General features: G+C 42.7%; 1 protein-coding gene across 4 annotated transcripts in view; it reads right to left on the bottom strand.

Annotated features, from left to right (window-relative positions):
- Nucleotides 1-366: 366 nt before the first annotated feature.
- Nucleotides 367-14,288, bottom strand: part of GOLIM4 (golgi integral membrane protein 4) — a 36,659-nt gene continuing 22,737 nt past the window's right edge. For 2 of the 4 annotated variants that reach the window (XM_037406577.1, XM_037406579.1), the window contains 9 exons: nucleotides 12,399-12,566; nucleotides 11,257-11,589; nucleotides 9,796-10,034; nucleotides 7,630-7,709; nucleotides 7,030-7,142; nucleotides 5,676-5,843; nucleotides 4,853-4,921; nucleotides 2,686-2,766; nucleotides 367-2,325 (listed from right to left, as the gene is read on the bottom strand). In XM_037406577.1, the coding sequence (XP_037262474.1) occupies nucleotides 2,170-2,325; nucleotides 2,686-2,766; nucleotides 4,853-4,921; nucleotides 5,676-5,843; nucleotides 7,030-7,142; nucleotides 7,630-7,709; nucleotides 9,796-10,034; nucleotides 11,257-11,589; nucleotides 12,399-12,566 (1,407 nt within the window). In that variant the 3' untranslated portion in view covers nucleotides 367-2,169. Of the gene's footprint in view, nucleotides 2,422-2,685; nucleotides 2,767-4,852; nucleotides 4,922-5,675; nucleotides 5,844-7,029; nucleotides 7,143-7,629; nucleotides 7,710-9,795; nucleotides 10,035-11,256; nucleotides 11,590-12,398; nucleotides 12,567-14,288 lie in introns of all 4 variants that reach the window. The other 2 variants (XM_037406580.1, XM_037406581.1) reach the window with 2 other exon arrangements.

Raw genomic sequence — 14,288 nt, 5'->3', positions numbered from 1 at the left:
AAGGGCTCTGCTGGCCTGAGCGGCCCCACACAGACAGCGGGGGTGGCCCCTGCCCCGCGGGGTGGGCAGGAGCGAGGGCAGGCGGCCCGTCTGTGTGCCCCTGTCAGGGGGGCCAGAAGGCTGAGGTGCTCTGGTGCTCCAGCTGGAGAAGGGCCTCGGTCGCGGTAATGGTTTAGAGAGTGCACCTCCAGCCCGCCAGAAGCTGCCCCCGGTGCTGGTGCTGCCCCCGGTGCTGGTGCTGCCCCCGGTGCTGGTGCTGCCCCCGGTGCCCCTCACCGACACGCCACGGCGCTGCCAGCTCCCTCCCTCTGCCGCTCTCCGCTGCGCTCCGTTAACGCGGCATGAACGAAAACACCGGCACACTGGTGAAAGATCAGTAACGATACTCTAGTTTATTGACTGCAGTCAAGTTTTATTATGCCTCAAATAATTAAATACTGCAACCATGACATTAAAAATACAGGCCAATTTACCAAAATAATTGTATTCTGAAGATTATGTACATATTATACATTTTACAGTATCATGTAAACTTTTTTTTTTTATACATAAGGTAAATCTGATCTATGGTAACTAGAAAACCCAAAATACCTGCTGACAAAAATCTTCCTATGAAACATAAGCACTGTGTCTGGGACATTTAGGAAAATTGCAAAGAATGGAAACCAGCTATAAAACATAATATAATTGAGTTAGTAGAAAAATGAATTAAATTACATTCATATAAAAAGTTAAACTAAAAACATTGCTATGCATCATTATTAAAAAAGGGAAAAATCCCAAACCCTCTCCTTTTATATATTAACACACACTTTCATGGGGAGCTACTGTGCACCTCATTTCCAGCAATGGGGCGTAGCCTAGGAAATCCAGATTCCCGTTCTCCTTTTAACATATATTAAATAACTAGGGTCTGTACCAATACAAATATTGTATATATTCATGCACCGTGATTATGTTCATAGTAGCCTACACCAAGGCACAATTTTTTTTGTCATTCCCCCCCCCCCCGCCCCTTACATTTCAGCATGCAGTGCTAGAGATGTTGGCTGTTCAAAAAAACTTCTGTGGGACTTCTCCCTAGTCTGATTTTTCACACTAGGGGACACAGAAATCCTTCCAGCATAGACTTAAATATAAATAAGTAAAAGAAGGTAAAGGCCTTAGTTCAACATCTTGCACCAAGCGTATCAACGCAGTTAATACGCCTTAACCCTCTCTACGGACTCCAGAAAGCATGTCACTGAGGCAATGTCATTTTATTTCTCCGGTCAAATATTTTAATATATATTAACTAGGAGAAAAAAAGTGTTCCTTCTATAAATCTTCATTCACATGACAGCTGTAGTGTTTTGGTTTGGCATAATGGATCTTCAAGTCTAAATTGGTTCGTAGCTCACATCTCATCTCAGCATACCACTATTTGCATTATCTGCTATGTAGTGCATGTAATTGAAGTACCTAGGCATGCTCATTAAAATAAATGCATAATTTAACTGTATATAAACAGCTGCCAAAATTAACAGCTGTTAACCTGGCTGTATTTTGAAGGCTTGTAAAACTTGCATATTTTATATGTTAGTTCTGCACCTATAAAAGGCCTGGTCCTGCAAATAGCTAGGCATGTGCTTGTCCGCAAGGATTTGAAGAATCTCAAGAGATTATAAGGAATGAAACTACCCCTGGGCCTCTCCGAGCAGCGCAGATCCTGCCCGGGGCAGGCAGCGGCCAGCCGTTAGTCAGCAAAGCTGCCAGGGAAGACCACGAGAGCTGGGGTGACTAACGTCGACGGCCTTTAGGCACTAGGTATGTTCCCTCAGATGGTGAACGTGTCCAAATTCAGACCAAACATCTGTCGGACCTGGACAAGGTAAGAGTGTATTCCAAAATGGCCTTTATAAAACATGCCCAGAATTACAAAAAATTAAACCTATAGGATGTCTGTTTATGTACAGCTGTAATAGAAAAGAAATCCTAATCTAGAGTATCAAAATACCGTATTCATATAAACATAGGAGACCATCTAATAGAAAAGTAAAAAGTCTAAAACACAAACTTTTTTGGGAAATTAAATATCCTAAAAAAGTTGTTGGGCTTTTTGGAAAAAAAAAAAAAAAAAAAGAACAAACACACACAGGAATCTTTGTGCTGGAAAAAAAAAAAAGAGGACTACATCTCCCCTCGTCTACGAGTTTTTGCTGCAACAGCTCTGCCTTCCTCCTCCTCGTCCTCCTCCTCGTAATTTTCTTCATGAACTTCTTTTTGGTTGTTCTCTTCTTGCATTTCTTGCTCTTGATCTGCTCCTCTGTTATTCTTTTCATCTGCCTGATTGGGGGGGAGGGAAACCCAACAAACAAACCCAGAACAGCAGAGTCAGTGCATCTGCCAGTTTCCTTACAGTTTATTTTTGATGAGATGAAGCTAAGGGAAAGGAAGAATGACTGTCAGCTGGAGTTGTTAAAGCCGATGGACAGAAACAGGAAAGATTTTCAAAGGCCTCCAGGCAGCAGGAACTGATGTGGGGGTGGAAGGATGAGCAAAAGCATGTTGGGACAGCATGAAATTTTAAGGTCTGTGCTCTAAAGCAAGCTACAACAATTATTATATAATGGCACTGTGACATGATCGCAGTTATGTTAAGTGTTTAATCATGTCACCGAGTTTGTGGGTTTATACACTACTTACATTTTCATCATTTTCACCATATGGCTCTTCAGCATTGCGTTCCAGTTCTCGTTTCTTCTCTTCAGTCAAATCTTCCTGGATCTACAAAGTACAGAAACATTCTGTATATTTCAATTTCCTTTAAAAAAGTAGCCTGTGGCATAAATGTATGCATTTTCACAGCGACACTTTTACAGCACGAAGATTGAAAGAGAGGGAGAAGAGGGCACGGAGAGGTTAGAGGGGGGGTGGAAACCAACCGCCCAACAATGGGGAAGCTCACTTCCTCTGAGAGCATGTTTCACTTTTAAGTACCATTTTCACAGACCTTCCCATCATCAGCTAACACTTCCAGATTTCCATTCCATGTTTTAACTTCAGATATATATTATTTTCTCCTTGTTCTTCAGAGTAAGAGTCATGATGCAGCAAAGAGACAATACCGATCCTTCCACCCCACCCTGGGCTCCTACAACTGTTTCAGCTCCGATGTGCAGTGCACGTATTTAATGGTAACTTTGTCCACGTTTTCCCAGCAGTTGAGTGCTCCTTCTGCCAACTGCTCTTGGAAAGCCACAAAAGAGCAAGGGAGGACTGGGAGCGAAGAAGAATCTCTCCCAACTCTACCCTTGGAAAGAGCAGGCCATGCTGAATCTGTGTTCCAGATGTTCAGGTCCTGAGCTATCGCTTCGACATGGTTTAGTGGTGGACTTGGCAGTCCTGGGTTAACGGTTCGACTTGATGATCTCAAAGGTCTTTTTTAACCTCAATGATTTTCTGGTTCAGCCCTCTCCCTCGCTTCCACGTCCCTTCAGGTGCAGCTTTGAAAGAGCTATGCTTTTCAAAGTAAACTTGTCTTTCGGAGAATGCTGTTCTGCGTTCTGCTCCAAAGGGTGTCCTGCGAGCCGTGTCATATGCTCCTCCTGTAAGGCTGTACAGCCCTCCCGTGGGAAAAAGCTCCTTCACCTGGCTGGGAAACATTCGCCACTCAGTGCTGCCACCTCCCCTGCCGCAGAGCGAGGACCAGACTGCTGCTAGCAGCTGCTGTCATTCTCCGCAGCAGCAACAGCAACAGCCTTCCCAACACCACCGCTAGCAGGAGAGTGCGTTCAGCAGCTGCTTCCAACAGGAGGCAAAGCTGCTGGTGAACAAGCTCTCTGGGGTTAGGAAGTGCTGCCAGCAGAAGGGCAGCCACCGAACCTGCATCGCTTTGAGGGATATGAGGGCAAGATCTGAACAGCAGCAAGGTACAATACTTGAGCCCACCTACTACAGAATCTGTTCCCGATTACAGCATCTGAATTCTTTCTTGATTGCTTGTTCGATGACTGCTCACTCTTTGACCAGTATGCTTACCGGAAGTATTATAGTCCTTTATCAAGAACATATTAAATGATTTCCTGTAAGCCAAAGAGCAGTTGCCAAGACTACCCCCAGTTCCTCACGACCTTGTTTGATTTAAGTAACCTTCTTCTGAACTAGTGGATCCCAAGTGCACACCAGCTAATCTAGACAAAGTGTTCCCCACAAGGGAGTAATGAGTAGCTGTTCCTGTTGCTTTTTGTAAATCATTATGTAGGAAGTAGAAAACGGCAATTGATTGGGTACGTATCGGAGAACTGCAGGGCAGCTTATGCTAGCGCATGCATAACGAGCGTGCCATTCAGCGTAGGGAGGAAAAAGGCCCTTCCCCTCGTTTTCCCCTCCAGTTCAAAGCGATGTGCTAACAGCTCCTGACTGACTCCACCAATAGGAGGGGCTTACAGACCGTGCATTGCTTGGGAGGAGCACAGATAAATCAAAGTCAGAGCTAAGGAATAAGTAGCTGGCCAAGGAAGCCAGTTTGCCTGGAACAGCAGCATGTGATTAGAGATGCAAAGTTAACGAGGTTTTCAGTGACCTTCAGAAGGCTTGAGGTTTTCAGGAATTCTTCCTTGCGTTGTCAAAGGCTTAATCTTTTCAGTTACTGCACAATTAATACCCTGTTGCATGAACTGCAGCACATAAGCACGAGTAACACCAACAGTGTCCAGGAGTGGACAGCAGAGTAATGGCAAAGACATCCTATGTTTCTTAGAGTCAAAGTGACTTGGGTTCATCTGGCACTTATAAAAGATACCAACGGTGAATGTTAACGGTGATGTGCTGTGCTACCCGAGTCCATGTATGCTTATGTCTGTTTTCTTACCTCCTCTTCTCCCTCTTCCTGGTATTGTTCATCCACATTATCTTCCTGCTGGTCAGGATTTCCCGCCATCTGCAGAAAGATCATATAAAAATTCAGTTCCACGTTCATGTCTATTAACTTTAGAAGACGGAAGGTTAAAGCTTCTTGTTCTGGAACTAAAACTTCGTGTAAAGCCAAAGTAACAATAATAGCATAAGAAGTTATAGTGCATTCATTAGTATTAATGATAGCCTGGCTACATGATTTAGAACTGCCCTAAATTAAAAAATAGACAGCAGAATAATTATAATAAAAATCACTTCGCAGAATAAAGCAAGACTTTCCATACTAAGCAGGAAGACAATGAAATATTCACACCATTAAAGACCAATGCCATAAAAATACCGATTATCTCTGCCTAGAGGAGTTTACAGTTTAAACACGGTTGAAATGCGCAGCATCCCCTGGAACGGCCACAGAGGGAGAATGACGCTGCTGCTTACAGCTGGCTGAGCGCTGATGGCACGGAAGGGATTTGTGCAAAGACACGAGGACTGATGAACAGGTGCTCTTTTTATGAACGGGTGCTCTTGCAGGGGCTTGTGCGACGGTAAATACAGGGGCCCTGAACGACGGGACTACAGAGCCTCGCTGGGTGGAGCCGGTGATGAAAGGCATACCAGCCCATCACCAGGAAGGACTCCACACTTTTACCTGCACTGTCATGTATGGCTTAAGAGATCTTAAAAACAACCCAAACAACCCAAGTTCAGCATTCTCTCACCAAGCTGTGTTATACTATCCTTAAAGAGGGCCTATAGGTGCTTCCTTTCCTTTTACTGACCACTAGGTGCTCTTCCATTCCTGGGTGTCCTTGTTTCTGACTGGCTTCCTTGTGCTTTTCGTTTTCATCAGGTAGATTTTCTTCTCTCTCTTGCTCAGCTTCCTCGAATTCATCTTCTCCCTGATTGTTGGGGTCATCAGCAGGATTCAAATCTTCCACAGCTGCCTTCTGTAATTTTCAGAAGTGAATGTTAAATACATATTTTTATCTCACAGTCAGAGTCCGTTTCCCTTGAAAGCTACCCTAGCATGAGCTATGTTAGAGCCAGCTCCGGACCTGCTGAAACCAGCTGGAATCTCTCCACAGGCATCAGGGGTCACTAGATCAAGCCCTACCCAATACACAAGTGTCAGTTCCTGAAAGAAAAAGTACTGCAGCACTGAGCACAGGCAGCACTGCGTAGGGGTACCTGGCTGCTTGAAACAGATTGAATCTGATGACTTTTTCACATCGGCTGTAGAACTCCTTTTGTGTACTGACTATCTGACAACTGACAATGCCTGATAAGGCCAGGTGAGAAAAGATAAGAGTTTAAATGCTCATGGCTCCAAAGAGCTGATGTGGTCTTTTAGTACCAGTCTGTCCTGCAATATTGACCTTGTCTACTCCTATAATAAAACAAAAGAAAACAACACTCACTTGTCATCGTACTTTGCGGTTCAGAAAATGAGCATTTTCTTTCTGCTTATCGTTCAGTAAAAACATTCTTTATAGCTGAGAAGTTAAAGATCCTTTAGAAATATCTGCTATACAGCTTAATTTGCTGAGGGGAAAGGAAGTAAAGACAATATGCTTGGTGTTCCACAACCCCAAGTAAGATGGAGCTTGGGGGAAGGCGCAGGACTGAATATTCTGCATCCAGATCTCCGGGTAATCGACATCATGGCTGTGTTAGTGCCGAGGTATGACCTCTTTCAAGATCTCATGCTTCTTCTGTAGACTCCAGCTGGCTCCAGTGGCTATTGAGTTAGCTCATAACCTCTTAACTAAACTCAGCGTGAAAAATAGCATCACCGCTCTTTTTGACTGACCGCTCCTGTTACTTTTTTGAATCCAAGTTGACCTGTTCAGGTTCCAGCTAAGTCCAAATCCTTTATTCCACCTAAAGTACAAATCAAAGGAATGTAGAAAAAAACCCAACTTGCTTCCAACAAGGAAGCTTTTTCTGACTTCTTCCCAAATCAGTAAGGACAACTTTAAATAGATCTTAGATGTAGTTTTAAACTGTCAAACTTGTCTTCCTAGCAGACCTCTGGTTCATCTTATTTCTGTAACATGCAATTATACTAGATGAGACTTTTGGGTTTTCACTTCAGTAACAACTGCAATCCATAGCATCCTAATTCATACTCACTGATTCATCAGCCTGCTGATTTTCTACTTGATGCTCTGGTTCTTGCTGTTCATTTGCATTATTTTGATCATCATCTTCACCTTCATCCTGGTGGTGGTTGTCGCGTTCATAAGCTGACAAATATTTTATATTGTTATTGTATTACAGCGGTTTCTAGTTAGCCTTTTAAAGAGTCCCCCACATACTAGCTTGCATACGTGCTTTTAGCAGTAGGCAGCCTTTACCTAAAGAGCTTACCTAAACAAAAGGCGCTAACAAAATTGTTTTACTGCTAGCAGGAAAGTGACACAGAAAGATTATATAATTTGAAGAGATCAAACAAAATAGCAGGCAGAGCCAGGAACGTAACCAAGATACACAAAGCCCTATCCTAGTAGCTCAATCAAAAGGACACTTTTACTGTCAAGAACGTGGATATGATCTTTAGTAATTCCTGTATGTCACTCAGTTCAGCCAGTATTATTTGAGTTTCTGGTTTTAAATTGTGAGTTTGTATTTTACTTGAATCCAAACTGGATATGAAATTAATATTAAAATCTTGCATGAAAGGCAGTACACCGGGAACCTGTGAATATGGTAAAGACATAAATTGTATCTTACCTCCTTCCTCTTCGTGAATACCTTGCTCTTCTTCCCCTTGTACGATATCATGGTCCATGTTATCATAATGGGCCTGTTGGCTGAGGAAATTAAATGCCAATACATCATTTTAGTTTCAAAAAAACATGTTTCTGCTTTAATAAACAAACCATCCTACATCTTTGCCTCTCCCAGCTCCTGCCAGAATGGGTTCCAGTTTAGCTTTCTATTACCTAATGTTTTCTCGCATCCTCTTTTGTGAAATATACTTTATAGAACAAAGACTTTCTTGTCCTACTGTGCTAACTTCTCTGCTTGTATTTCTCCATGCATTTCTGTCATACTGGTGGAATTTGCAGTCCTGAGGGATATGGGTCAGGCAAAGAGTAAAGTCAGGACCTGGAATTTCAGGAAAGCAAATTTCCAGCTGTTCAAAGAATTAGTCAATAGGACCCCTGGGAAACTGCCCTCAGGGACAAGGGAGCAGAACACAGCTGGCAGATCTTTAAGGATGCTTCCCAGAGAGCACAAGAGCTCTTGATCCCCAGGTATAAGAAATCAGGCAAGGAGGGCAAGAGATCAGCATGGCTGAGTCGAGACCTGCTGGTCAAACTAAACGGCAAGAAGGAAATGCACAGGGAGTGGAAGCAGGGCCAGGTATCCTGGGAAAAGTATAGAGATGCCAGCCAGTTGTGCAGGGATGGGGTCGGGAAGGCCAAGGCGTGGACAGAACTGAAGTTGGCAAGGAAAGCAAAGAATAATAGGAAGGGCTTCTACAGGCATGTCAGCCGGAAAAGGAAGGTCAGAGATAGTATACCGCCCCGATGAGACAGACTGGCAAACTGGTAACAACAGACAAGGAGAAGGCCAAGGTACTCAGCAACATGTTTGCCTCAGTCTTCACTGGCAAACGCTGGAGCGGGTGGACCACAAGGCAGGGACTGGGGGAGCAAAGTCCCTCCCCTGTAAGAGGAGATCAGGTTTGTGACCACCTGAGGAACCTGTACAGACGTAAGTCTATGGGACCCTACAAGATGCATCCCAGAGTCCTGAGGGAATTAGCTGATGCAGTTGCCCAGCCACTCTCCATGATATTTGAAAAATCGTGGCAGTCAGGTGAAGTCCCAGCAGACCGGAAAAAGGGAAACGTTCACCTGTTTTTAAAAAGGGCAGAAAGGAGGGCCCTGGGAACTATGACCTGCCAGCCTCCCCGCTGTGCCTGGGAAGATCACGGAGCACATCCTCCTAGAAGCTATGCTAAGGCATGTGGAGGACAGGGAGGTGATTCAGGACAGCCAGCAGGACTTCACCAAGGGCAAGTCCCGGGGCCACAGTCAATCAGAGGGCTGGAGCACCGCTCCCATGAAGACAGGCTGAGAGATTTGGGGTTGTTCAGCCCAGAGAAAAGAAGGCTCCAGGGAGACCTTACTGCAGCCTTTCAGTATTTAAAAGGGAGCCTACACGAAAGATGGAGACAAACTTTTTAGCGGAGCCAGCTGCAATAGGACAAGAGGTAATGGTTTTAAACTAGAAAAGGGTAGATTTAGACTAATTTTAAACTAAGCAGAAGCATAAGGAAACACGACAGGCAGGGTGAAAGGCATGTAGAAGCTCCAATATCATGAACGTAACTGCATTCACAATAACACTATGATGCTGTCAGGATGCTGGTTTCTCCTGTAATCATGATTTTATCTCTACAACGCAAATAATACTAGCTGCTCTTGTCCAGAAAGTCCTTGTGGAATTACTTAAAAACAGTATCTCACATTTAAGAGAAACTTTAGCGTAGGTGCCCTCATATATATCTGATACTGGAGCTCCTCAGTACTCCAAGATCGTAACTGCTGCTTAGTGGAAAATAATTACTAATTTAAAGCAAGCTTTAAGACAAGGGGCATTGTATTCCAGAAGCCCCTAACCTCTCTCAAGGATGCACATGGCAATGTGCACTCATTACTCCAGGCTTCAGAGGCTTCCATAGTAAAAGGGGAAAAAAAAAGAAGGAAAAAATCCCCTTAAAATAGCAGTAAGATTTATCCTTGAAAAGAAGATGAGGCTCACTGAGTTTAGTTTCTGGGCAGTCAAGGCTTATAGCATTAAACCACCTTCTTTTCAAAGATGGTACGGTGGAAGCCATAAAACCTAGAGCACAGACCATGACAAACTCATGTAAAAGAATTTAACCTGAGCCGGTTTTTATAGAGTTTTTCTCCTTGTTCTGCCTGCTTCTGCAGCTGAAGCTCTTTTTCTTGAAGCTGTTGCTGCCGTAATAGCTGTCCTCGCAGCCTTTGCTGGTGCAGTGATTCCTGATGTTCCCGTAGCTGACTGGCTTCCTCTGCTCTCTGGGCTGCAAGATGTTGCTGCTCTAGCTGTTGTTCATAAGCTGGCTTATGTCTTTTTGTTACAGCTTTTGTTGATGTTATCTGTCAAAGAAATGTGTTAGTCATAGATTAATCATAATTTCAATCATCAGAAACAAGCATGCAGAACCCTATCAAGAAGGAAGAATATGCAGATGCTACATGCAATAGGCAAAATTACAGCAAAGTTATTTTAAGTTTTCTTGTCTCTGCTTAAAGTTTAATTATCGTTTTTAATGTTGGGGTGTTTGTGGAGGACATGAGGAAGGAAGAGGAGATAATGGGCTGGAGGAATGCATGCTTTTCTCACATGTCGATAATGATAAACCCACCAAGATATTACCAGTAAAGGAAGTTTTGATGGCTGGCAATTAAGTCAGAAAATACGTTTCCATTGATTTACCTGGTAATTTCAATCGGGGTTGCTTTGAGCCTTAAGTGAGACTCTGCACACTGTTACAGTCAGCAGTACTCTAACTGCAGTTTCACAGCTCAACCTATTGCTGCTGTTCTAACCCGCTGCACCTCTTCAACAACGGCTTCGCATCGCAGCGGAGTCATACAATTAATCTGCTAGGAGACTAAGTATTTACAAAGCCTGAGGTGAGATCAGTAAAATATATTCTCCACTGGAGATCCAATCTAGAATGTAAATCCAGGATTTGCAGGTTTTATTTAGAGCTGCATAGAGCAAGACTTGCCATTGCTATGCACTGATTTCCCCTGGCTATTTTAGTCACGTTCATCTTGCAGTTAAAAACCTCCTGTCAAACGACAGAGAACATTTAGATGGAAATGTGTTTACAGAAGGGAGGTACATCTGACAAGGAAACACACTGCAATTTGCTGAGATGCATCGAATTAGTAAGGCAGGACAGCTCTCCATCAGTGATGAAGATAAGTCTCATTCTCATCTTCTTCCCATCAGCCACCACAGGCCTCAAATTTAAAGCAGGAGATGAGATTCAATCTGACTGCTCTTTTTTTCCATCTGTTGCTTTTTATCAGCAGAATTAATGTTCATTAAGCTGCACTTGGCCAGCACTGTGGTACATGTGTGCTGACGGTGAGTCTGAAACCTGTGCATCCAAGTGCTTGGAGTCCCAAATTTTCTATGATGGTAATTTTTTTCTAAAAACCAGCGAGTGGTCCAGATCCCAAACTTTCTGTAAGTATGACACTGATTTTACCTAGAAGCAGGCGAGTGCAATACACTGCCAGCAATCGCAAGAGATGCCTCATTTAAACAGCAAATCTAATCAATTAGTAGAAAAGAGCTCCATACCTCTGAATGAAGATGATCGCCCAACATGTTGGTTTCCTCTTCCTTCTGTTCCTGTTTTTTCCAGTCATGCTCTTCTGGTACTTGATCTTGTTCCTCCTCCAAGTGCTCAGGCTGACCTGCCTGCTCCATTTCTTCCTCTTCAAGTTCTTTTTTGCGTTCCTCTTCGACTTGATCAACACGTTGCTCGTCATCCTCTCCAGCTTCTTGCTGCTCCTGGATATTCAGTTCTTTGGTATGCTGGCCTTCATTAGCCCTTCTTTGCAAATGAAAAGGCTCAGCTCCATCTTCTTTTTCCTGGGTATTTATTTCTTCTCTCTCTTTTAGCTTCTCGTTCTGCAAAAATCACACAAGATTACGTGTGCACAAGATATTACGGATTACTTATTTTCAAGAGAGCCAAGGACCAGATACGGATGCCTTTACTCCAGCCTGCAGTAGCGAAGCTGTTATCAGGAGAGCCAAATGCCTGCTTTGGAACAAGCTAAGCCTCCCGCCAGACGGTATCAATAGCTGATTCTTGGCGCTGCGCAGCTAGGCAAGGTGCTGTACAACTGCATCATAAAGTCGGTTAAGCTTCATTTTATCTGAAGTGGAACAAAAAACTCCTACAATCCTGTATCTACAAAGCTTTGTATTTTTATTTCCTGTAGGTTCTGCTGGCCAAGAACTCTTGTCAAACAAAACCACAACTGATTTCGTACCTTCTAGATTTTAACCACAACATTGCTTTTTTCTTTTTGAACATCAGATAGCGTTAATTTTAAAGATACTAAACTTAAGTGAAACTGGAACTTTATAAAACACATGAAAAGACAATTTCTTCAGAAGTTGTTAAAGCTTGTTCTGTAACACAGGAGATATCTAAAGTTATAGAGACCACTTACTATTCAAAAAATTAAGATCTTTAGCAACTTCTTAAAGCAGCTTACATAAACCAGTTTAAAGTGGTAATGAGAAAAGGTCTTCGTGAATGTATTTTTCTACTACTCAATAAGATTAAACTGTTCCTTACCACTTTATTCAATAATTGACAAACGTGTACAATTAAACATACGCTTCTAATAGACATTAAGCACAGAGCTAGTATTTTGCTGAATAAGAACCATTTCCTATAGCATCTGTAGCCAGTCAGTACTTTATACCTCCTCGTGCTCTTCAGCCACGGTTTCATGGTGCATTGGGAGGTCACTGCGGGGAGACGCCACTCGCACCTCTGGTTGCTCATCTGGTCGTTCTAACTTCTCAGGTTGTCGGAAACTTGGCATTTTGTTGAGTGTGTCCTTCAACTGTTTGTATTCCTCCACCTGGGACTAAAGTCAACACATTAATTATAGTATGTTCAAACCAATTTCTCAATAAAACGTAGTCACCTTGGAGTAGGCTTGCTGGCAAGACACATGGTAGAAAGACTCAATATTCATATTAGAGCAAATACCGGGGAGAAGAAGGGATGGGAGCTTTTAAAATGGGTTATTTCCACACACTAGATAATAACGACTCATCACGATCTTTTCAGCCAAAGTGCACATGCATATAAAGTATATTGGAAAAATCTCTGTGGGACAAAGAGAAAGATTTGTCTTATTCATGCCAAGCGGGAGAATTGTCAAAAGGGGATGATGCAGTTTTCCTGGCAGACTAAAGCTAGGGAAATCGAGCGCACCACAACTTCTCCTTTACTGGTAGAAAGAAGTGCAGTTCTTTCAGAAACAGTAGTTTTAAAGTATATATACACGTCATGAAAATGCCAAATCCTCAACATTTAGACAGGTGTTACACGAGACAACAGCCAACATACAGTACTGAGGCAAATAAAGTCATAGTACACCATTGGTGAGGAGCAAGGAAAAAAGAAGAAGAGCAAAAAAAGAAAAAGGAGAAGAGAGAAAATGTCAATGTCTAAAGTCTTCCTGAAACGAAACGGTAAAATGTTGTAATTTGATTTGCTGTTTAACTTTGTTCAAGATTAGGATACTTTCAAAAAGCTCTGAAGTCCACCATGAGAATCCAGACCGGTTGGTACACCGGTCCCTGTCTATACAGCAGACATACAAGGAAGAGTATGTTATAAAGTAAAATTTTTGAGATAGACAGGATTTATAAAAGCCAATCAGCTGCATATACAAAAAGTGGTGACCCACAAAAGGGTTTCTCTGTTGCTCCAGTGGAGGTGGTGGGTGTGTTTACTACCCATTTTAAAGTCAGAGGTGCGTTTCATAATCCTTTTAAAAATTCAGTTTAAAAACTGGCTACAGGTTCCACTTGGTGACTGTGTACGTCATTTTGTGTGTTATGTGGTATCATAGCAATCAATAGTACAGCAGACACGCATGATGCATTGATGTACAATGCATAATACTCATACAGAACAATATCCACAGTGCTACAGATTGACATGATGCAATGCGTACCAGCTCTGAAGCTAGACGCACCTCGAAGCATCTTCAAAAGACTATGGCATCCATTAAAACAGACGGGCCTAAAAGCAAAGCAGAATGCACAGTAATTACTCTTGTCATTCCAGAGGGATACTTCTGCTTCCTGATTAACTGCTGGAGAGTCCAATAAGAAATTTTAGAGGAAAAAATAGTATTTACTTCACATAAGACTAAAATGCAGGCCTCTTGATTTTTATTTTTCCCCCCCCTTCCACTCACTGACCATGCAGAAAGACTAATACACCGGTATATTTAAACAGTGCACGTCCAGATCAGAATCAGGTACTCCATGCCACTTGCACGAGTCACTAAGCTGAACATCGTGATTCAAGGCCATAGCTTAAAAGGTATTAATACTGGCAGAAAGACAGGGTTTATAAAAATATATAATGAATCTGTCTGGCTGCTTGAGCTATGGAAAAGTACAAAGATTGCAATGCCTTAAAGATTCAGGTCACAGATTCATTATTGCAGTATTGACTACTAGTATTTAATGTCTAGAATACACTTCGAAATAGAGGGGTCATTTATTGACCTGTGTTTCTAAGCAATAATCCCTTGTGAACTTTCTGTAGCTGGTTTGCAGGAGAAACT

Source organism: Falco rusticolus, chromosome 13 (genome assembly GCF_015220075.1).
Source record: "Falco rusticolus isolate bFalRus1 chromosome 13, bFalRus1.pri, whole genome shotgun sequence".
NCBI lineage: Eukaryota > Metazoa > Chordata > Aves > Falconiformes > Falconidae > Falco > Falco rusticolus.
The sequence above is the reverse complement of the archived record's forward strand: the minus strand, read 5'-3'. Positions and strand labels throughout refer to the sequence as shown.